Source organism: Pleuronectes platessa, chromosome 19 (assembly GCF_947347685.1).
Source record: "Pleuronectes platessa chromosome 19, fPlePla1.1, whole genome shotgun sequence".
NCBI classification, from domain to species: domain Eukaryota; kingdom Metazoa; phylum Chordata; class Actinopteri; order Pleuronectiformes; family Pleuronectidae; genus Pleuronectes; species Pleuronectes platessa.
This window is the reverse complement of record NC_070644.1, coordinates 19398363-19423363: the sequence shown is the minus strand read 5'-3', so window position 1 is coordinate 19423363 and position 25001 is coordinate 19398363. Positions and strand designations below refer to the sequence as shown.

At 45.2% G+C, this 25001-nt stretch overlaps 1 protein-coding gene across 1 annotated transcript in view; it reads left to right on the top strand.

Moving 5' to 3' along the window:
* Positions 1 to 25001, top strand: part of LOC128424475 (voltage-dependent N-type calcium channel subunit alpha-1B-like) — a 44574-nt gene that overhangs the window by 15990 nt on the left and 3583 nt on the right. The window contains 20 exon segments of the mRNA XM_053410670.1: positions 2889 to 2992; positions 3077 to 3192; positions 3288 to 3377; positions 5252 to 5341; positions 7021 to 7242; positions 7336 to 7448; positions 7564 to 7676; positions 8104 to 8235; positions 10954 to 11026; positions 11313 to 11430; positions 11946 to 12013; positions 12109 to 12215; positions 13659 to 13721; positions 14918 to 14959; positions 16151 to 16921; positions 18466 to 18671; positions 19355 to 19484; positions 19924 to 20053; positions 20644 to 20703; positions 21205 to 21315. Of these exon segments, the coding sequence (XP_053266645.1) occupies positions 2889 to 2992; positions 3077 to 3192; positions 3288 to 3377; positions 5252 to 5341; positions 7021 to 7242; positions 7336 to 7448; positions 7564 to 7676; positions 8104 to 8235; positions 10954 to 11026; positions 11313 to 11430; positions 11946 to 12013; positions 12109 to 12215; positions 13659 to 13721; positions 14918 to 14959; positions 16151 to 16921; positions 18466 to 18671; positions 19355 to 19484; positions 19924 to 20053; positions 20644 to 20703; positions 21205 to 21315 (2859 nt within the window).

The following is a 25001-nucleotide window of genomic DNA, read 5'->3' as shown; positions in this document are numbered from 1 at the left end:
TATGGGATCATTAGCAGAAGCTTCCTGAAGGCAACAATGTGCATCAGCAGTTTTGTTTATAATGAACCACATTCATATAGAGCCCGTGGTCTTGATTTGCCATATGCTCTATATTTTCTGTCCTTTGGTGCTCATCTCAGAGCCTGGATCCATACACATTGCACTTAAAGGTGGGGGGGAAGTTACTAGGTCATGCATCTTAATGACACATAAATAAAACCATTTAGTTTCATATTATGTTGTCTGAAATATCTTCTCAAGCTGAACAAAATCAGATTTCTTGCTCTTGTGCATCAAGCTCGTTCAATCCCTTGAATCCGATTGGACCAGCAGCTCTGGGCGGTTCAGGGTTCCACCTTGAGACCTGCGCTGTGTTTCAGATTCTGAATAATGTTTGCAGAAGCTCAACTGTCCGCCCGAGCTGTCAGCTCAGAATTAAGGCCGTGTCAACAGGAGAGACGTCCTCCCTCCTCTCCAGCTGACTCTGGGACTGAGAGCTCACGCAACACACTTCACTCTCAGGCCGGCGGCTGCAAACAGGAAGGAGCTGCGTGTTGTCAAACTCTGAGAAAAAGATGCCTGATTGATCAAGTTAAGAAAAGCAAAACTTAACTTTAAATAGAACAATACCTGGCGTGACTTTTTAAATCTGCAGAATAATGAAGCTGCTGCACAAAGAGCTGTTCACCTGTTTGAGTTCAGTGAAGCTTGATTCAGTCAGAGCATCATTTGCCTGTTTATTCAAAGATTATTAATATTGAACCTCTTTGAGCCATTAACAATACCATGAGCCACATACAGAGATTGCTGGAATTATTGGAAAGCTATAAAAGGTCAGGTGGCTTTAATATTGGCAAGGTTTGGGGTATTTTCACTACGTAATATAAACATTTATTTTGAATTCTGAATAGTCTATCTCTCATTATAGTAAAATATAAATCTAATATTCATTCTCCTTTTGGCTCCATGTCTCACTATCACTGGACGAGTAACACTTGTTTTATTCTTTTAATGAAAAATGCTTTAAAAACTTCAATAAAAAAACCAACAAGGAAGAAACAGGATGAAAACAGTCGCTGGGCCCAGTTTTGTTTTTACCAAAAAACCTTTAAAACACAGATTATATAACGTAAAGGAAACAAATCACTACATCGAGGCGACGTCTGTGTAAAACATTTACACTGTGAGGACTTTAACCAACCATGAGTGAGAGAGGCAGGGACATGACGAGATGATGAGACAGTGATGAGACGTTGGACATGTCGGGAGAAAGTGAAGCTTCTGGCAGCCATTTATTCTGATGTGTGGGCTGCTGCTTCTCTGACAGCTGAGGCCGTGCTACTGTGTGTGTCTGTGTGTGTCTGTGTGTGTCGGGTACATTATATAGATCTCCAACCTGCTTATTCAGCCGCCCTGAACCTCCCATCACAATTACAGCCAGCGTGTGGCAGCGCATCAACACTGGCGTCTGCAGAATGTCACCGGGCTTCACACGGCCCGTCAGTCCACAGGTCGGCTTCCTGCTAACAGGACGCCGTGTGGGCGCCACCATCAAACAGGGAGGGTGCTGACTCCCATGACCCCCCCCCCCCCCGCCCCCTCGGGGGAAACCAGCATGAACATCCTGCCGTGTTGTAGCCGGTCCATGTCGGCCATCACAGACATAAAGGATCCTGCCAGTCCTCCGGGAGTCTGTCGCTGTAAGGGCTTGCATTTTGTTTTGTCACTTAGTTTTGAGAACAACTCCGACATTCTGTATTGTTATGGATTCATAACATCGTCCATTGGGAGTCGTGGGTTTTGCCCATCACGGATATATTGTGTAATATCCTTTGGTGCTAACTTTTGGTCTCCTCCTCCATAAAGGAAAATATCTGGCTATTGGATTTGTCACTAGTAACTCTCACTTTTATTTGTCACATTAACATAAAAACACTTATTATTCGTTTCTCATTGAAGCTTTTGTTTTAGTTTATCGTGAAAAAGGTGGAAATCTCAGTGATGAGTGTAAAGCCAAACTATCTTGATCGCCCCCTGGTGGCCGGCTGCAGTACCGATCACACAAACACTCCCTCCTCCTTGTGAGTGGACGGGACATAAACCAAACAAATACATGAGAAAAACAAATTAACTCACAGATGGTTTCTGTCATTTTAGAGGAACAGTGTGTGTGTGTTTGTGTGTGTGTGTGTGTGTGTGTGTGACTCCTTTTTAAAGAGTGAATTGTCACAGCTATTTGTCTGTTGACAATTCACTGGTAATAGAAGTTGGAATATTTCGGCTCCTGTTCCTCTCGCTGAATTAAACACTTGTTTTGTCCTGATACTCGACCGAGCGTCAGTCAATGGCTTCATTTGGAAGGAGACTTTTTTAAATTGCTTTTTTTTTTTTCAAACTGAAAAGTTGTCAGTGTTTTTTTTTTGATTGACACGGAAGTTGGCAAATGTGTTTGTGTTTTTTTGGTGTCCTGAGCCAAGTCGGTAAAAACAAGTTCTTATTCTCAGCTGTGATTGAGGGAAGGAAAATAACTGTTGTGTCCTTTTTTAAATTTAAAATGCTTCATTTCCTTTCTGTTTCTGATGGAATTGCTTTTTTACTTTAAGAAATCACAGAAGACATTCTGCTGAGACACATTTGTTATTTTAAAAGAGGATTCCAAGACAATGAAAAGTGACAATCCAGGTATTGATTTTGTTTTGGTTTGTTTATTTGTTGGTCATGAACCAAGAAACAACCCAATCAATTTTGGGGCAGATTCAGATCTGTGGATGCTGGTTCTCAGGGGACTGTTAGGGGACTGTGGTGGAGGGATACGCTCTACTGGTTTCCATTCTAGTTTGTATAAGTGACATTTGTCATACTGGTTCTCTGTGTTTGTGTGTCTCCAGACCAACGATGTGGCAGGAAGCACCTGGAACTGGCTGTACTTCATCCCTCTCATCATCATCGGCTCTTTCTTCATGCTCAACCTGGTGCTCGGCGTCCTGTCAGGGTAAGATCACCTCCAAACACAAGTGTGCACGTGTTCCCGAGCCGGAGTCACGTATGATTAAACACAACACGTATGTCTGAACAGAGAATTTGCCAAAGAGAGAGAGCGTGTGGAGAAGAGGCAGGAGTTCCTGAAGCTCCGGAGGCAGCAGCAGATCGAGCGAGAGCTGACCGGATACTTGGAGTGGATCTGCAAAGCGGGTTCGATTCAATCTCTGAAACAGCGTGAGGTGGCGTGTGTGTGTTTGTTGTGTTAGAAGAAAAACAATCCTTCCTCTTTCTCTCCCCCGCTGCAGAGGAGGTGTTGCTGGAGGAGGAGGAGGAGATCGCAGAGGAGAAGTCTCCGCTGGACGGCGCCTGGTACAAGAGGAAACAAAACCTGCCAGGTGAAAATCTACTTTACCACAGTCTCTCACCAGAGAGCTTCCACACACCATCATCGGTGTGTCACCATCACCACAAACCCCCACAGGTACTGATCTAACCGTGTCGGCCAATCGGAGTCCAGGACAAAAAGCTATTACCGCTTCCAGCAGAGACGCCACGAGCCCAAAACCTCTTTGGTGTCTCTGTCCACACGTCAACACTGGAAACAGTTTCTCAACATTTCTCCCTGGAAGCAGTTTTATAGAAGGTTGGTTGTTAGTGAACTGAAACTCCGCTTCCCTCTGGACTAAAGGTCGCTCGGGTGCTACGTGACATTTGTCCCCATTTTCCTCTGAACCTGTGAAGCAGGGGAGAGTATTTAGCAGATTGAGTTTCTTAACTTATTTCAGTTCTAACGTTGATGGATCTGATGAGTGAGCACATCTGGATGTATCTGTCATCGTGAGCCTAAGAGAGAACGTGGCGTGGAACCTGACCAACGTGTGGGTGTGTCCGGGAATCTGCCGTCGGACCATCTGCGTGGACAGTAAAGACTTTATGGACGATATCACACATTCAATTTACATAACAGTTAACATATGACATGAATTATCTTAACTGGAACTAGCTGCTGTTCTCTAAATGCAGACAGGGCTGTTTGTTGCCATGCCAGCCAATTATATATATATTTATATATATATGTATAATAAGTGCAATCATAGAACCAGCACTTATGATCAGACTGGTACTGGAGTGATAATCATGGTTTTCACTCTTGTTGCCATTTTTTGCAGCAGAAATAATTCAGCTCCCCCTCTCTTTCCCTCCCTCCCCCCTCCCTCCCTCCCTCGCTCATGATGTCAGTCCATTAGGGCCGATGTGAGGATGAGGGTTAATTAGTGGGATTTACAGTCAGACCTATTAGATTTGTTAATACACACATGGAAATGCGTTTGCCGGTAAACAGACGCACACACGGGAGACAAACCCGAGCTGAAGCCTCTGGTGAGGTGACGGCAGCCGGCGGCTTCTTGTTCTCGATTATTTACATGTGAGGGATTAAAAAATGAGAATAAAAAAAACTCATTGTGATTTTTCTGGTGGAGCTCGTGTCAATCACAGAGGACACGCCCCCTCGATGGAGACCCCTCCCTTCTGAAATCATTCATCCACTTTGTCTTTGGATGATGAGAAATTTAGGAAACGATGCTTCTATATATATATTTTGGGCAGACTGGATGTTTCCAGTTCTTTCTGTTCACTCTCCTCCTGGTCCGATGGTGTTGCCTTCATGGACCCACCCCACGCCTGGTAAATCTGCCACCCCATGTACCTAGAGGCCTCTGCAGCGCCCCCAGGTTCTGAAGTGTGAAATGACACGTGTTGTCATGTTGCACATCCCAAACCGAAGTGTCTGAAATCTACAAATATCTCCAACCCAGCTTGTGTTAGAAACCAGTGATTTTTTCGCTGGTTCTGCCGCTCAGCAGCCGCCGGCTCGAGAGCAGAACCGTGGTTTTGATCTGTGGAGGAAGGACGTGGTGACAGGGAGCCGATCACGTGACCGTCACATTCATGTCCTTCTGGCAGTTCTTCATTCCAAGGCTGGCGTCAAGCAGGAAGGCAGAAAATCTCCAAATGAAAAACATGATTGATGCCTGCTATTCAAATTTTCCAATTAGCTCACTGCTCCGCGCACACACACACAGACACACACACACACACACGTATATGCAATACAGTATATATATATATATATATAAAGGTATTGAGGGTTGAAATGCAATTTGAAAATGCTTGTTTCACGTGACAGCACCGTTCCTACATCCCTGTTCATTTTCTGAAACTGAATTATAAATTAATTCTCCTCCTCTCTGTTCTGTTTTCTTCTCAGTTCTGAAACGAGGCAAAGTCAAGAAAGGTAAAAACGACCTGATCGGTGCCGAGGAGGGGGAGGATCCTTTCGCCGACATCTCCTCCGTCGGTAACTCTCACATCTTTGACCCTTGACCTTTCGCGTGTGGTCTGCTCACAGGCGACCTTTCACAATGAAAGCGACTGTAAGAGCCGGTTTCTGAACGGACCTGTTCTCCGGCAGAGACACGTCACCTTGAGGGAGAACCAGTAGAATCTAACTTTCCTTTATTAGACTGTTCAATTAAAAACAGCAAGAGAATCACCTGCAGCAATTTAAAATGAGACTTTATACATTTACAGACTCAAGACGGCTGATAACTGCTCGTCCGTGTGTTGGAAATAAACAGAAGTGAAACTCTCCTCCTGCCTTAAACCTTAAATCCTTTTTTTTCCTCCTAAATATCTCACGTCACGACTGTTTTTCCATGAAGTGAAGTGCCGGGGGAGGAGGTGCTCTGCGTGGAGTTTGAGACTCATCTCTCTTGTTTTGCACATTCTGCCTCCAGTTCTGCAGAGATATGAGCTGCACGGTTTTAATGAGAAGCTGCAAGTAAAAGTCAAGGAGAGATTTGATGCTTTTATTCCTCTCCCTCGGGTGCGCGCTCTCACTTTGAGCAGTTTTTGGTCACAATCATTTTTCTGTTCCTGCTCGCGGATGTAAAGTGGAATTGATTCTTACAGACGGAGACATTCTGCTCATATTCAGGTTTATATTCGTCCCATTCACTATATGTCAAGAACGTCTCAGGGACCAATTCAAACTTTCCCTTCGACTCACAGAAGAACTGGTGAGATGTTGGTGGGCGAAGGTGAAAGGTCAAGATCGCTGTGACCTCACAAGTCCCTTTTCTTTGCCTTGTGAACTCCTTATCTTAAGAACCCCTTATAAGACTTCTTTAAAATTTGGCACAAATATTCCCAAAGACTCAAAGATGAACTGATTAGACTTTGGTAATGAAGGGTACATTTTTATATATTACAATACAATACAATATCTTGCCTCTTGAACACGATATCTCAAGTTTCCCCTGAGAGATCAAGATCGCTGTGACCTCACAAATCCCTTTTCTTTGCCTTGTGAACTCCTTATCTTAAGAACCCCTGATAAGAATTATTTCAAATTTGGCACAAGTATTCCCAAAGACTCAAAGATGAACTGATTAGACTTTGGTGGTGAAGAGTCAACGTGGGCTCACAAAACATGTATCTGGCCTCGTGAAGACAATATCTCAAGTTTGCCTTTAGAGAATTTCTTCATATTTCTACAGAGTTCAAGCTTTTTAACGTTGCTTCACTTTTAAAATAACAAAAGAAACATTAGTCACACAGTGAAGGAGAGAAACCCTCGTGTTTCCTGAGTAGAAGTGAACTTTTAGCTTTTAACTCCAGGCACAAACACACGTGGGTGATGCTGACAACTAACCTTTGCAGCTTCGGTGACCGGAGGCACAAATGCAATCCTGGTGCAACTCGAGACAATAAGAGAACAAGAGTCTGTGAGAGGAAAACAGCGTCAGCAGGTGGAGACGCACACAACTGTTCATTTCTATCAGGCAAACAGTCCATAAAGTTTTTTCGGTGCCTGCAATAATGATAAAAAATGTCATCTGAGCATCTGAAAAAACGTGATTTAAAGATCTCAATGAGAATCTTGATGAAGGTGAAGCTGCTCATCACATGCAGGGATTCACCTGGAGGCACTTTCTCACGTTTCCTCCTCCTCCTCCTCTTCTTCATCGCCTCCAGCTCCTCCCGGCTCCCCGTTCGGTCGAGCCAGCGTGAAGAGCGGCGGTAAGATGGACAGCTCCTCCTACTTCCGCCGCAAGGAGAAGAGGATCCGCTTCTTCATCCGACGCATGGTGAAGGCCCAGAGCTTCTACTGGATCGTCCTGTGCCTGGTGGGGCTCAACACGCTGTGTGTGGCCATCGTCCACTACGACCAGCCCGACTGGCTCACCAGGGCCCTGTGTAAGTCACACACACATAGACACACACACAACCACACACACTCATTTCAACAGATGGTGTGTAAGGCTGTGTTTTCTCTTTCCTTTGTTGCAGACACAGCAGAGTTTGTGTTCCTGGGTCTGTTCCTGAGTGAGATGAGCTTGAAGATGTACGGCCTCGGAGCGCGGAACTATTTCCATTCCTCCTTTAACTGCTTTGATTTCGGGGTAAGATGGAGTCAGTGCTCACACTCGGGTGGAAAATGAACATCACTAACAAGCAGGGCAACATCCAGTGTGTTTTAAAACGTTTTGAACAGATCCACTGGTCTCTCATCTGCAGGTGATCGTGGGAAGTATCTTTGAGGTGATCTGGGACATGATCAAACCCGGAGCGTCGTTTGGGATCAGCGTGTTAAGAGCCCTGCGGCTGCTCCGGATATTCAAAGTCACCAAGTGAGTTCATTTTACATTGAAGTGGAACGACAGGATTCAAAAATTCTTTAATTTCTTACACGTTTCCATAAATAAGAACCGTAATTTAATTGTTCAGTGCCACTTTAAATGAAGCTTCACTACGCTGAGTGTAATGTTGTTTCCGTGATCATCATAACTCTTAATTTAACTCACAGTCGGTTCAGTTATTTATTAAATTAGAGGTAATTTCTCTGTTTCACGTTCCAGGAGCTTCACATCTCTTCTGAATTCCCCCCCCTCTCCCCCCCCAAGCTTTGATTGAAATCCTTTTATTTCACGAGATTCTCGTTAATCCTGTTATTCAGGGAATCTGCAGTTTCTACACATCCGGCGGTTTAAGCTTCGTTATTTCCGTCTGAATGTTTGTTTCATCCGTCGTTTTTCTGTGTTTTCTGCTTTCGCTCAGATACTGGAACTCGCTGAGGAACCTGGTGGTTTCCCTCCTGAACTCCATGAAGTCCATCATCAGCCTGCTCTTCCTCCTCTTCCTCTTCATCGTGGTGTTCGCTCTGCTGGGCATGCAGCTCTTTGGAGGACAGTGAGTAGTCTCTCTGCTCTCTCACTGTGTGTGTGTGTGTGTGTGTGTGTGAGTGTGTGTGTCTGTGAGTGTGATCCCTGGCCCCGGCGTGGCGCTGCTGACAGCCGTGTAGACGCAGCAGGTATCTGGCAGAGCAGCCGCTCAGTGTGAAGCTCTTTGATTCGAGGCTCTGCAGGAGCTCCCTGTCGCCTGATGACAGGATCCGATAATCACAGAGCTGACATCCAGGCCCCGTCTGACACCGTCTGTCTCTGTCCTCAGACGTGGCTGCATGTCCACGGAGGTTCAACGGCTTCTGTTGTTTGTTGTTTGTTGTAGTCGGTTATAAAAAACAACAGCTATGAAATGAGAAAGTTTCAAATATAAATACGAGCAGGGAAAGATAAAATGCATTTTTGGCATTTGACTAGCTATTTACCAAAGTTGTCTTTTCCCAGATCTCAGGTTTTAATTTGAAAAGCACAGAATGTGAACAAAGCAGCTTCTTTAACTCGTCTCCTCTTGTGTTTAATGGGTCTTTTTTTTAGAAACTTAGAGAACTTAAGGCCCAACAGTCCCTCTATGAAACCACAGTAAAATCCATCAAATCCAAAATACACACATGTAAATATCAGTCCCCTGAATTCTTCTTCACCAAAATCCTTGAATTATTCTCTGGGAAATCAATAATATCTTGATAAACGTCCACCTCACAATGTTATGGAAATCTGATCTGGATCTGCACCGTGATGCAATGGCCCCCGAAACCACATCCTTCCACCAAGTGTTTGCATTATCGTGTTAAATAACAAACAAATGAAAATGAAACCACAACTGGATTTGTAACTTGTTGTAATTACCGCACTGGTTGTGGTGCTGAGAATTATGATTTTATTTGTCACTAAGGAGCAAAAGAATAAATAGTTTGTTAAAGGAGGATGTCCATACCCTGTCCCCCCCCCCCCGTCCCCCCTGTCCCCCCTGTCTCCTTCCAAAGTCCCCTGTTTCTCTTGATCATGGCCGTTCTCAAGTTAAAGTTAAACTTCACTAAACCTAACGGACCCTCCACCGTGGAGAGGAGACGACTCGGTGTCTTTTGAAGCAGCCGTCTCTTTCCCTGGCAGTGAGCCCACATCCGTCTGCATCATCATTAGCATCGAGTCGCGCTGCGGTGACGGACGAGTGAGAGATGAGTCTGACGTCCACATGGTGCTTCCAGCCGAGTGATGTCCTCTGTAATGTTCAGCCTCTCATTTCAAACCTCGAGTCTAAAAATGATCCCAAGTCCTCAAATTATTCCTGGAGACAGAAAATCTTCTCTTAAAAACACCGATCTGCCTTTTGGAATCCGACAAATTTGGGATTATATCAAAACCAAATAAAACACAATCTTCTCTCAGGCAGATGATTCCACTTGTTTAGTGAAAATATCTTTTAATAGGAGATTTAATGTCTTGTTGCTTTCTCGTGTCCAGACTTTGTTTTTGGCTCAGAAACACAGAGTGAATCAGTCTCCTGGGGAAACGCTGGGAATTGGAAGATAAACAGTTGGAGGCCGTGTGTCTTCCTGCTGAGACGCACAGGACATCTGAGACACACAGGACATCTGAGACACACAGGACATCTGAGACACACAAGACATCTGAGACACACAGGACATCGCCCACCGTCACAAAAACAAACGTGTGATAAGCTCAAAGCATTCACTGGGATGGAATAGAGAAATTCTGACTTTCCCTGTGAATTGTCAGATGCAGGAGAGATGATTTTCAGAGTTCAGTTTTTGTGACATTTAAAATACTCAACATTTATTCAGAAAGGTTTTGGGTCGAGAGGTTAAATTTCAAATAAATAAATATAATCGTTGGCTGGTCTCGATTCAAATTAAAACCTTTATTTAAACCGGAGAAATCACTGGGGGGTTAAATTACAGACAGAAGATCCACATGGGTCAGTTACTTGATTTGTCACAAGGCTGCAGGATTCCACGTGTGCAGCCGGGGGGGGGGGGGGGGCACGAGCCTGTGGGGGAGTCAGGCCTCTCACGGTTCTTGTTTTCAGGATCAATTTTTTAATGAAGTCCCCTCGGCTGCCACATGGAAGCAGAGTGCCACGCTCCCAATCCCCTTTATCAGAGTGAACAGCAGAGGTTTGCACTGGGCCCGCTAATCCTCCAGGCACAAGGATGGAGGGATGGGAGAGGGTGGGGGTGCAGGAAGGAATGGAGGGACATGATATGGGGGGGCTGAGGTTTAATGGAGAAAGTGGTGGTGGTGGTGGTGGTGGTGGGGGGGGGGGGGGGCGGGATGAGTACTGGGTGGATGATGGAGGGATGCACTAACGAGACAGAGAAGGACAAAGGTAGAAGGAGAGGAGCATCGAGAGAGAGAGATAGAGAGAGAGAGAGAATATGATGACACAGAAGGGCCTTATTGAATTAGTTGCTCCCCCCCCATCTCCCTCATGCATGTACAGTGTATATTGTATATTGCAGCCAGACCCGATGCAGCCTGATGTCATTAGCTCATATTGGATTCTCACAGATTCGCCACACGAAGCCTTTTATCTGAAGGATTCTTATCTCTGCTGTTATTCAAATCTAACACTGACTTTCAATTACATGTTCAATTCCCATGTGACTTGATCTCATAAACGTGACTTAAGTTTTTAGATATATGTTTATTGTTTTTCCCTCCTTTTTGAAATGAAGTTCTTTCTTTTTCTGGTTCTTTTAAAAAGGTTTAACTTTGCAGAGGAGACGCCGACAACCAACTTTGATACGTTCCCAGCAGCCATCCTCACCGTGTTCCAGGTAACACACAGACACACACACACACACACACACACACACACACACACACACACACACACACACAAACGGTGCACTTCATACTTATAGAATAAATGAGAGACTATAGACTTTGGAGAAAAGAGCGTTATCAGTCTTAATTAAGTGAAATGACTGGACCTTGTTCCTTTGGTCCCATAATGAGCTTCTTGATAATCCTTCAATTAGTCTGTGCTCATAACCCTTCACTCTGTAAAATAAATGAATTCTCTACTTTTATAAACCTGCCTGTGTCCGTCCTCTCCCTCAGATCCTGACTGGCGAGGACTGGAACGCCGTCATGTACCACGGGATCGAGTCCCAGGGCGGCGTGCGGCGCGGCATGTTCTCCTCCGTCTACTTCATCGTCCTCACGCTGTTCGGGAACTGTATCCTCTTTTATTCCAACTGCACTTTATGATCCCTCACAGGTCGGGAAGAAAGATTATAATATGTATTTCTCCGGGCTCTTAAAATTCTAATTTAGAGTTAATAAATAAACCATCTTCATCCGGAGATATTTACAACCGGGTGGAAGAGAAATTAAACATCTCTTTATTACTGTAGGAAAGCTGTGTTTTCTTAGTTGCTATAAGAAAAAAGAGAAAACATGCTTTTCTTTTGCAAAGTGTCGCTCATAAAAGACCATTTAATTCTCTCCAAAACTTTTAATAAGTTCCTTGCCCTCAGTTGACTGGTCCTCCTGTGTCTGAGAGTCTGAACGGCTTCTCATCACAGGACACATTCTGAGTTCTCCTGAATATTAGAGTTATTTTAAATAACAGGGGAAATTGCTCATCGAGTGTCAGACCTGACGCTGGAGCTTAAAGAAATCAAACTTTGCAAACTACTTCAAATTATTGTCAATGTGTATTTTCTCCTGAGCCCCCCCCCCCTCATTCAGACACCCTCCTGAACGTCTTCTTGGCCATCGCTGTCGACAATCTGGCCAACGCACAGGAGCTGACGAAGGTGGGTGCTCGGGTTCGAACTCCCGTGTTGCATTTGAAGACATTAATAACATACAGCGATGTGAATGTTTACATCCTGGTTGTGACTGGTTTCAGGACGAGGAGCTGCAGGAGGAGGCGGCCAATAAGAAGCTGGCCCTGCAGAAAGCCCTGGAGGTGAAGGAGGTCAGCCCCATGTCGGCCGCCAACATCTCCATCGCTGCGTAAGTCTCCCAGAGTCTCTGAAGGCAGCTTCAGCTCCACACTGGAGATACCTGTCCCTCTGTGTGTGTGTCTGTGTGTGTGTGTGTGTGTGTGTGTGTGATCTGTTTTGGACTTCTTCCTCATCCACTCACACACAGAACTCTCCTGTGTCATTCTCTTGTTGACGACACTCCACAGAGGGAAGGAAATGCTTCAGCTTGGCTTGTATAGACTACAGAGGCCATTATAGATTCCATCAACTATGATTATGAATCTGGAGTTTAGAAATAACATTACATGGATATTATTTTAGCCCCTTGGCCTCATTTTGAAAGTTTAGGAGACGAGAGCTATCGAGGGAAAACTCTGTCAGATCTGATAATGACGGGGACGTCTCTGTAAAAGCTGTCACGCTAAAACTTCTGACCCCCCCCACACACACGCCTCCCCGCCACGGGCCTGTGATTGACAGGTCTGGGGTCCTGTGTCAACGAGGTAATTAACTGCTCCTCCAAATTTAAACTATTTTTAGAGCCCTGATGAACACTGGAATTATGAGAGTCAGTCAAAGTTGGAGCGTCTGGATTTACAGCCGCAAAACTGGAGTTAGAATGAGAAGAAAAACAAACGATGGACCCTGTCTGAAGCACAGACTGTGAATAAAGATGGACGACACGTCTCCCACTGTCCAGAGACGAACACAGAGTGAGGACAGAAGCATCCTTGCCCTATAGATGAGCCTCAAAATGACAGAAAACATCTTTCTTCAATGTCTTCAGGCCCCTGGAAACATGTCCATTGTTGTTTTTCACTATTTCCACGTGTTTCCTGATGTCCAATCTGCCAACCTGGAGTAGATACAGCTACATGTACTGCAGCCAGCCACCAGGGGGCGGTCAGGACGCTTTGGCTTCACTTCTCCGGAGCGCTCGTGTCGTCCATCTTTATTTACAGTCTGTACATTTGGTCCCACATGAGCTTCACGCCGCTGTTTATTAATTTAAAGTGTTTAATTTGTTCCTCAGTCGTCCTCTCTCACCATCGTCCCTGTTGTGTTATGTGATCTGTACGTTGTGTTACAGTGTTATTGGAATATTTTAATTTGTATATCGAACATGTAATTTACTGTTTGTGTGAATTCTCTGTGCTATTTTTTTAGAGAAATTCAGGGTTTCATGACAAAATCACTCCAGACTTTTAACAAATATAAAACACTTTTCAATCTAAATGTATTTAAAACTGGCACATTTATATATTCAAATATAACTTCAGTCATAACTTTCTTTCTGTTTTGTGATGAAGCTCCTGAATGGTTTGATTTCAGTTCTTATGAAGATGTATCTGCTTGTGTTGTGGTTGACGGAGGAGGGGACGGGCGGACCGGTGGACGGACGGACGTCCACTCGTCCCCTCCACATTCGTGTCTCATTCTTTTCCTTTGTTTTTCTGTTCTGCATGCACAGTTTTGTAAAGCAAAATCGAGATGCACTCTCTCGCAGGTCGTCCATCAACAGCATTCAGTCACTGTGAGTTAACAGTCTCTGTTACAATATTCTCCTCCTCCTCTCCTTCCTCCTCTCCGTCCGCCACTCCCTCCTGTTCTCGTCTCCTCTCCTTTCTTTTGTCTTTGTGGTCCCTCCTCTACTCCTCCTCTCTGCTCCTCTATTTTCCTTACATCCTCTCCTTTATGCTCCCTCTCTCTCCTCATCCCTCATCATGTCTCCTTTCTGGTAATCATCTGTTGTTTTCCCAATGGTCCTTGTTTTCTCCTCCTCTTTCTTCTCCCCTCTTGTCTCCTCCTCTCCTCTCTTTTTCCCTTTGGTCTCCTCTCCACTCCTCCTCTTTTGTCTCCTCTCATTTCCTCTCCTCTCGTTCCCTCTATTCTCCTCTCCTCTTGTTTCCTCTACTGTCTTTTCCCCTCTTGATCGCCTCCTCTCTTCTTAACTTTCCTCTCCTCTGCTATTGCTTCCTCTCGTGTCCTCTCTTATTGTTTCCTCTCCTCCTACTTCCTCACGTTTCCTCTCGTCTCCTCTTATTTCCTCTTGTTTCCTCTCCTTTGCTCTTGCTTCCTCTCGTTTCCTCTCCTCTCGTCTCCTCTACTGTTGTTTCGTCTCCTCTCGTCTCCTCTGCTCTCGTTTTCCTCTCCTCTCGTCTCCTCGGCTCTCGTTTCCTCTTGTCTCCTCTCCTCTCGTTTCCTCTCCTCTCGTCTCCTCTACTCTCGTTTCCTCTCCTCTCGTCTCCTCTGCTCTTGTTTCCTCTCATCTCCTCTGCTCTTGTTTCCTTTGCTCTTGCTTCCTCTCGTTTCCTCTCCTCTTGTCTCCTCTGCTCTCGTTTCCTCTCCTCTGGACCTCCATAGAACTAAGTGAACACTCTGTCATGTCGTCATCACTAGTAGTGAAATGTATTTATGATTCTTATACAGAAACCAATCACATGTGAATAACACAGATAAATACAGACACACATTGGAGTGAATAAATCTCTGAAACATTTCGATGGATTTAAAAATTCAGATAAAGGCCGGAGATACTAATTAAACATCCCACTTGTGTATTTGTGTAAATCTCTCTCTTCTCGCTCTATCGTCTCATCCTTCACTCTTCTCTCTTTTTAAACACTGTCTGTCTGTGTGTCTGTTGCTCACCTGTCTGTGGATACCTGTCTGTCTGTCTGTGTCCTCGGCCTGTCTGTCTGTCTGTCTGTCTGTGTCTTTGTCTTTTAGGAGTTACACTGTCTACTCCTCCCCCGCCCGGCGAATCTTGAGGTACAGGTGACCAGAGGGAACAAACTTAACTAACCCATAAAGCCCCATGTAAATAAAACCCTACTGTGCAGAGACAGAAACAGTAGAAACGCATCAAATCAGAGTTTTTGATGTTTAAGTTTGAGTTTTATTCCCACTTCTGTTCAAAAACACGTCAGGAATAACAGCCACCCATCGCATGCTGGTCTGCCTGCCTCATTCCCACCTGGTCCCACTGGTTTGAAAAGATTATTCCTGTCCGATGTTTTTCTACGTCTGAAGGGAAACATTCGACACTCTGAACTTTTCCCGGTAGCAAAGAAAACAACCACAGATTCATCATTTACTCTTTGCCCCTAAGAAATGAGGCAATGCTACAAAACACAGAATATGTGCAGTCAGAGGTGAAGCTGGTTGTGTGGTAGGTCAACTCCACAACCCCAAAGGATTCAGCTTGTTTTGGAATTTAGAAACACACACATTAACACACACACAAGTTTAGAAACACTAATTCAGAAACTGTATTTTTTTAATAAGGAGACGACCCAGAGGACAGAAGAGACGTCATGATTTGCCCATGGAGGATAAAGTCAAACTCAGCATATTTCATAAATGAAGAATATATAAAATAAAAAAACACCCGACATTACTTTTTTATTAGTTCTTCGTCTTTTAAATGAGTCGAACTCAGAATCCTTGAGCAGCAGCGTTTTGAAAACACAATTTGTGCTTCAGCCGTTTGTCCATAAATCATTTAGGAGAAGATGAACTCACTCACTTGTGGTAGATGAAGGTTGAACCAGTTGAAAACATAAAATCCCAGAATCAGGTCATTTCATTTTAACAGAATTTAGAGATCCTCCGCTGAACACGACCTTTATCGTCTGAAGGTTTTCAGAAAGTGGAAATAGTCCGATTCTGGATTTGGGGATTTGAAGTAGTTTCTCCATGTATCACTGGAGCATGGTAAGTGAGAGCTCTACCATGGGGACCATTTGTTGAAGCATCCATAGACCACGTGGTGTCCGGTTCCTCCTCCTGGCCTCACGTCATCAGGAACCTGATGACTGGAGCAGGGTTTGTGGAATTTGTGGCTATGGATGGAAAACATGGAAATTGGTGCTCACGCAAAAAAAAGTGAAATGTTTCACTGTGGTTGTTTTCATCATCACAACGATCTTCTCCTGTGGGTTTGATTCCCGTTTGCAGCAGCAAGGATCAGCAGCGCTCCGCAAAGAGCATGTCGGTGTGGGAGCAGAGGACCAATCAGCTGAGGAGACACAACGTCAGGTCGAGCAGCGAGGCCCTGTTCAACGAGCTGGACCCCGAGGAGCGCCTCCGCATGTCCTCCGCCCTCCACCTCCACCCGGACATGAAGACCCACCTGGACCGGCCCCTGGTGGTGGAGGCCAGGAACGGCGACAAACCCAGCAGGCCTCCCGAAGGAGGAGGAGGGGGACGGGACGAGGCGGGGGACCCCCGGCAGGACGGCACGGGAGACAACTCCCACGCTCACCCCAGGAAGCACCACCGCCACCGAGACAGGAACGGGGGCGAGGGGGGCGACGGCCGGGGGGGGCGGCACCACACCCATCACAGCAGGAGCAGAGAGCACAAGGCCGACCAGACGAAAGAGAGGAGGGCGGAGAGGAGCCACAGCCACGAGGGGGGGCAGGGACACAGGCACCACCACCAGGCCGGCTCCCCCGAGGAGGAGAACCAGGACATGCAAGGAGGAGGAGAGGAAAGAGGCCATCGCCATCACCACTCCCATCGTCCAGGCAAGGAGGGGAACGGGACGATAGGGAACGGAGGACAGGGAGAGCGGAGGGGCAGAGGAGGAGGAGGAGGAGGAGGAGGAGGAGGAGGAGGAGGGGATAGTAACGGAGAGAGGAAGGGGCGCTGCTCTCGGATGGTCCGAGCTCAGTCGACTCTGGATGCAGACGACTGCAAGAGGAGCAGAAACGGAGCCCGAGGCCACAGGTGAGTGCCGAACACCTTCAGCTCTATATTCACACTTTAAATACACGATGGTGCTTCACTTCTCTCAGGGAAATACACACTTCATAGACTTATCAACATTTCCCAGACACAGAAGAAGCTGATAAACCCATCTGAGACCACAACTGAAGAGTCAGACATTCTCCTCAGGAGCTGGAGCAGAAGAACTGAGATAGAGGAGGATGAGCGTCGGACTTATATTTATCAGTTGGCCTGAAAAAAACCACTGATGCTTTTTCCATATCTGCTAAATATGTAAAGTGATTGCTCAGCAGTTCACGGTGTAAACAAACAGTCAGGGTTTCAGTTTCACCCGAGTGGATTAAAACAGAATAAAGTTTCTTCACGTCTCAGTAGAAGATCTGAATTTAGCTTCCCCACTCGTCTTGTGTTTTCCTGTTTCGATCTGCAGCCGCTTGTTGTTGCAGTTCAGCTCAGGTCAGCGACTCACCGGGTCTACAAACGGAGGAAGTCATTATTTTTGTCATCACTTTTGTGTAATGTGCAGCAGCAACAAACTGCAGCGTGACTCACAGATCGATTTCCTCCCGTCGCTCTCGAGGTTGTTTCAGGACAATTTCCCCCGAAGTGAGGACGAAGGGGATCGAACCTCTCGTCCACCTGATTGGACAGAGAAATAAACCTGTGGGCTTCTGCCTTCACCTGTCAATCACACGAGAAGATGGATTTATAGCTGCTCCTCTAGTATTGACGACCACTCAAAGTAGAGGTTTACCATTCACACGCATTCATACAGTTTATACAGATAAGATAAGATAAGATAAGATAAGATAATCCTTTATACAGATACTACAGCAACTCAATATCAGAATAAACACAAGTAAAAAGAAAAGATTAAACAAGTACACAAAAACAATAAGACACAAAGACGCACGAAAATGAAGACAGTTTGTACAAAAGCTTGGTTTTAATTAAACAGCAGAAATCTGGCTCAGATGAGGATATGTAATATATAAAAAGATTATAAGTGCAGTACAGTACAATAGAATACGCTTACCTTGAAATAATAATGATTATAATAATTGAAAATAAAAAAAAACAGTTATATGACCCTGAGAGTGTAACAGGTTCTGATTAAATCCGAGGATTTAAAAACTGCCCCAAAGTCGCTCGTTTAAATTTCATATCTTCTCCGGCTGGTTTGAAATATTCATTTTGTGAGGATCTGCTGCAACAGTGACGAGTCGCAGCCTCATCTCCATCGGCCCCGACATCGACCTGTGATGTCTCCAACTTTAATTAATCCTCCGCTGGATTCTCCACGAGACGCAAGACATAAAAACAGAAGACATCATTTTGTTTTTATGCACGATATAAGTGTGTGTTTGGAAAACTCCCCAGTTAAACTCCTCTTCGAGTGTTTGCTGCCAGCTGGTTTGTGGTCTGCGTCCCAGGAGGGCACAGAAACTTCTCTAACGTGGATCCAATTTGGCAGAAAGAAGCTGGAGGCGTGAGAGAGAGAGAGAGTGTGATGCCTGTGATAAGATCCTCATGTCTTCCTCCAGAGAGAAGCAGCCAGATGCCGAGGACAGTGGCCTGGCCTCCAGCCCCCTGCAGCTCAGGCGCAGCAGCCTGAGTCTGGGGGAGAAGCAAGAGGACGCCGACAACCAGAAGAACTCCACCCGGGCCAGTCAGGCCGGCCTCAACAGCAGCAACACCATCCACATCCCAGTCACCATCACCTCCCCCGGAGAGACCGCCATCATTCCCAGTGAGTAGAGCACAACGTGGTCACATCTGTATGTGAGTACGACTTCACATTGTGTCATCATGTTCACGCACACACTCCAAAACTTTCATCCATCAATAATCGGACCAGGTTGGATTTGGTGTTTTTTTCACATCTGCAAAGTTATTCCAGAGTTAATTTGTTTGGCTATTCAGGATCAACTGAATCACAGAAATTACTTTTATTATTTTTAATAGGCTTGGAAATGATCAGTTTCATTTTGCAGCTCCTTGATCAGATGATGAAATTTTCCTCCTTCCTGACGACTTCTCAGGATTTGATCGAACAAATATTAAAAATTTTATATCCTACGGCGAATTTTTGTGTCTAAATTGTTTCTATAAACAACATCAGTGATTTTAAAATGCACCACAACGTGGAGCATTAACTGAATTTCCCTTTGATGGTAAAGATCTGTCTCTTCTGCCTGTGGGGGGGGGGGGGGGGGGGGGGGACTGTCTCTCTGTCTCGACGATGCAACCACCATCTTACCAGAGACGTCTAATTAGTGGAGAAAGTAAAAAAACAATCATCCAACGACCGCATGGACCCAACGTGACTCTGGAATCCACAGAAAATGTCTCATTACTCACTGACTCTTCTGTGAAGCTGAACCAGTGTACTTGTTTTCTCCCCCCCCCCCAACCCCCCCCCACCAACACCAGTGAACAGCATCGACTGTGACAACGTTCAAATCAGCGACGAGAAGAAAGATCTGGAGGAAGAGGAGGCGGCTAATGGGCCTCGGCAGATCCTCCCCTACAGCTCCATGTTCGTGTTCGGGCAAACAAACCCGTGAGTCACAGCCCCGGGGGGGGGGGGGGGGGGGGGTGTTGAACTACAAACATCTGAAAGTTTGTAAAACATGTGGATTAACAGCTTTTTAATATAGGAAAAACTAACAAAAAGCTGCAGATGTGTTTAACTCAGTCGCAGCAGTTCATAAAATATAATCCCTTATATTATACAGATTTTAATGTAGTTCTACTTATTATCTGAGCATCTTTTTGAGCCAGACAAGTCCCTACACTTCATATATCAGTGAAGCTTCATATTGATTTGATTAATAAACTTCGTGAACCCAGCGTCACAGTTTTTTGTGTTGTCTTCACCTGAACAGACCCACTGAGCTGCCACGACTCCATGTGCACTTCTACTTTAAGTGAATGTGTGTGGTAATATATATGTGTGTGTTGTGTGTGTGTGTGTGTGTGTGTTTGTGTGTTTGTCGTAGGGTGCGGCGGCTGTGTCACTACGTGGTCAACCTGCGCTACTTCGAGATGTGCATCCTGATGGTCATCACCATGAGCAGCATCGCTCTGGCAGCCGAGGACCCGGTGCAGGCCAACGCGCCGCGCAACAACGTGAGTCCCACTGACATCTGGACGTCCTGAACGCACATCTGGACGCACACACGGGGGACACACAGACCAGTTACTGCAGACTCACACAAGTGCATGGAAGATTCACACACACACACACACGTCTGATTCGGGCTGATTCATCCGATGTGATTGAGGCGACTCGGCTTAACCGGCTCTGACAGTTTGGAAAGAAAACACAAGAAGCCTTTTAAGTCAAACTCTGACACTTTGACTTTAAGGAGAATTTTAAATGTAACTTGTGTTCTAATCCAGTTTGGCAGGTTGTGTCTGTGCTGTGCTGTCTGTGCTGTGCTGTCTGTGCTGTGCTGTCTGTGCTGTGCTGTCTGTGGAGCCCATGTTGGGATTGAGGATGTTAAACATGCTCACAGACATGAGACTTGAGGTTTTGACGGACAAGCACAACTAATTAATATTCTAGTCAGGGGCACAGAGGGAATCTGGGGTGATGTGTGTGTGTGTGTGTGTTGTTTGTGTATTTGATGAGTGTTCAGGCACACACACACACACACACACACACACACACACACAGACACACACTGTGTATATCTTCTTCCCGTGTGTTGCTGCAGGTTCTGAAGTATCTGGATTACGTCTTCACCGGAGTCTTCACCTTCGAGATGGTGATTAAGGTGAGAAGACTCTAACCACGTGAAGGTTTGGTGACTTACAGATCAGAAAAAAAACAAATTATAACTTTATTTTATTTATAATGATGTTTTCAACAGATTCAAACCAAACTTTGAAGTTAGGACTCGTGTCGTGTTGAGATAAACATTTAATCTGAGATTAGCTTGGTTTCGTCGATGTGTGTTTGAACCAGCGCTCACTGGGAAGGATGGCCCCCAGTGGACTGCAGCTCTGACACTGCTAATGGCTTTGTGGTTTCTCTCCTCTCGGCTGTGATAACCATCGGCACTTAATGCCAAGCAGGCACTTTAGATAATGAACGGTCTGTGTGAGTGCACTGAAGGTGCCAACTATGAAAAGAAGAGGTGATTTAAATCTTTTAAGCCATGAAGAAAGGAGGGATCAAAGTAAACCCTGAGAAAGAAAATGAAAATCTCAGCGTCATCTTGTTTGATTTTCTCTGTAATTCCATTTTGTATAATTCCATTACTCTGTGGCTGCAGATGATCGACTTGGGGCTGCTGCTCCACCCTGGAGCGTATTTCCGTGACCTGTGGAACATCCTGGACTTCATCGTGGTCAGCGGAGCTCTGGTGGCCTTCGCCTGCTCGTAAGTCCTCAGGATCCACGTGACTCCTTTGAGCCAATCGGAAACAAAGGAGTCACAGAGAGAGTTGTTCTGAGGATTACTTTGTTTTTTTAAGACCAAGTTTGACGAGCTGCCGACCCAGTTATCAGGACATTCTCTGGCTTCAAGTCTCTAAAATGTCTCTAGTTGTGTCTCTCGGGCTTGAACGGGTTCTACCAGAAAAATGTGGCCCGAGCTAAAACTGTAGAAAAGTAACGAGAGGTAACGCAGCAGTAATCCACAAAACTCTCGATCGGAAAGAAATAAATGATCCGTAGCCTCCGTATAAACAGAGTTAATGATCCCCATGAAACGTCCAGCGTTGCATTCTGGGTATCCAGCGATCACGTACTCTGTTTCAAGCAGCGTTTGTTTGGCCTCCTCCCACCACTGCTTTACAAACCCACTGAATTGTCCTGAGGTTCTGCAGTTTGTGTGTTTTTCTTCTCCTCTGCTTTATATCGATGCTTCTCTCTGTCTTTTTATCTGTTGCTGACTTTGTCTCTGTCTTTTACTTTCTTTCCCTCTTTCTGTCTTCCTGTCTTCTCTGGCTTGGATTGCTTTCAGGAGCCTCATGGGGTAATGCCTGCTCTCTCTCTGCCTGTTTTATCACTCCGTCCACGTGCTCGTCCTCCTGTCTTGTGTCTCCTGCTCTTCTTCCTGTTCTTCTCAGGCAGCAGCCGTCTTCTACAAATGTCACATTTTGTTACTTTTTGCTTTTCTTATCGTCGCCGCCACCGTTTCCAATCAGAGACGCTGACATTTACTCTGTTTGTGTTGCATAACTGTGTTTGTGTCTGCGCGCATGTTGCGTAAGGGTAATTACCCGTTCTCCATTTATCGCACATATCTCATATGTGTGTCAGTCGGAACAATACACACAAATCATAGCGTGGCAGCACAGTGAATCATTTAAATACTGGACACATATTTAAATTCTGATGCTAATTGAAATCCATTAAACAGTGAATCGCTGCTGTGAGACATTTCTTCTCATTTCAATGTTCATTTCTAACTAAATTTAAAGTATGATGACATTCTTTCTTTCTGTTCTTTCCTCATTCGTTCACATAATCTCAGATATTTCCTCGGACTCGTCTTTCACTGGATGATCAGTTTAATTGCTTCTGTTTATCTCTGTATCTGTGTTTTTTCTTTTCACTCTGTTGTTTTAAAAAGCTGAATAATGTCTCTGTACCTTCATGTCTGTGTGAAATCTGCTTAATATCTTTATTTTCCTCTGTTTTTTCTTTATCTGCTCATTTTGCTCTCGTTTGTGTGGGTGGTGTTTGTGTTAATGTGCGTGTGTGTCTGTGTGTGTGTGTGTGTGCGTTCATAACCGCTTTTTCTCACCAGATCCCAGCAAAGCGTGGCCAGGTGGGAACTGCCCCTCTCTAACTGTGACTTATTGACCCCCCCCCCTCCCTCTCCCTGTCCCCCCCCCCCACATGTGAAAGAGACGAAGCTCCTCCTCTTTTCAACCGCTCCATCGCATCGTGTTTGGGATGCGACCCCCCCGACCTCCTCACCTCCTTCCTCTCCCCCCTGTTAGAAACGTCCCGTCCCAATATTGGGGCGACGAAATAAAAAGACAATATTGGGAACTCCGAGTTATAGCTTTCAGAAGACCAGCATAAATACAACTATACAATTCTAACGCCAATATATCAAGGAAGGAAGAAAGAGAGAGAGGGACAGGAAAATGCTCAAATGAAAAATAGAGTTTATATTTATTTGAGCACTTGATTTTATTTCCTGCAGCACGTGAACCTGCTCGATAAGGAGCCTCGTGCGTCCTGTGAACACGCGTCTGATTGGACGTCAGCCCTTAAACAGGAAGTGCTCGTCAGTCGAGAGGATCAGTGATGATGACCTCATATGCCAGGCTGCTGAGCACATTAGGCTATCAGTGGTGATCTGTGCCTCACTGACGTGAACACACAACCTTGTGTACACACACAGCCACACGCACACATGCACATTACATCTTCCACGCCCGCGGCTCTTCTGAAAGCTATTGGGAGGCTGTTCTTGCCGTCTCAATGTGTCGAGCTCCTTGAATAGCGAGGACTGGCATTGACTTTGCAGATTGCATGCCAGGATAACCAAGTCATCTGAGCATGAGAGCTGCATGCCTTTTTGTCAGACTTAAGAGTTCTCCAGCGAGAAAGGAGAAGAGAGAGAACGCCCCCGGGCCTGAGACGTATGGAACCAGGCTCCTGCCTCACCCACTTTACAATGAAGCACAGATAAGAATCCATGACATGAGTTAAAGCTGCAGCTCAATCGATCAGTGGTAACGGGGGGGAGGAGACCAGAGGGGACAGTGTTACTTACTGCTGCTGCTTTATTGTGGTTGTACAAAGGAAAGCAGTACTATGAAATTTAGAGTAGTGCTGTATCGGAATAGTAATTGTGAAGATTTATATAAAACACGAGCTTTAAATCAGACAAAACACACAAACCAGTGAATATGACACTAGGGGCAGGTTTTATTTACAATCGTTAATAGTTTAATCCCTGAAGAACTATGAATTATCGACAAAAACGTAAAACTCAAATCCACGATTAAAAAGAACCCAATCAAATGTTCCACCAATAATCTGTAGTTGTGTGTAATCCTGCTGAGTAACAGACCAAAGACTAGACTAGACCAAACTTACATGAACACATAACCTCGTTATTTGATTTCTGGTGAAGGGATCTGTGAAGCTGCCTGTGTTCTTCTTATACATTATTAAAAAGTAAATACGACAAAGCAGTTTGTGTCTCTGCCCCAACGTCCATCACCAGAGCTCTTAGACGTTGTATTTTCCTGTTGTGTCCTTTCACAACCTTCACACATGATTCTGTCGCTCGTGCACGTCCACAGATATTTGCACACTCCTGATTTCTACGTCTCAGAATTCTTTAAAGTGGAGAAGAAACGACTGAGAAAGCGTTTTCTGTCCCTATCGTGAAGCTGATTAATTAAAAATCCCAGTGTCCTTGGCCAATGTCAGTGTGTGAGTGAGTGATGGCTCGGCTGTTATTAGCTTACCTGTTAGTCTAAACCCCCCCCCCACACACACACAGCTGCTCCACACTGTTTATAACCCAGTAACCTGCAGCTCCTTCACTCATCCATTAGATATATAATGTTTTTATTCTATAGAAACAACACGTGGGCTTTGTGTGACGGTGAAAGAACCGGGGTTAGGGTCAAGAAGGAGTGAAAGAAAGAGAGACAGAGAAGGATGTGAACAGAGACTGACGATATATAAAGAGAGAGAGAAATAAAGAAATGAGGGAAGAGAAAGAAAACACAAAGACAGATGGAAACTAGGAAAGATGAATGTAATAAAACATAATATTGAGCAGATATGACACAATATTTAAATCATCATGTACCAGAGTAAAAGTGCTTGTTACTCTAAAACCTTCCCTGCAGCATGTCTCTGTAAAATAACACAACACTCTCAGTTGCATTGCTCCACTAACACAGTACAAAGAAGTACTACTGGTACACACTGTACTGGGTGTGTACTACAGCCCTTGTTCCCCGGGGGCTGGGATCAGAGGGTTTAAATGATTATCGCTTGCACTGCGTCACCCAAACTAATTCTCTGTCTCCCCCCCCCGTGTGCACAGAGGGACCAAAGGCAAGGACATCAACACCATCAAGTCCCTCCG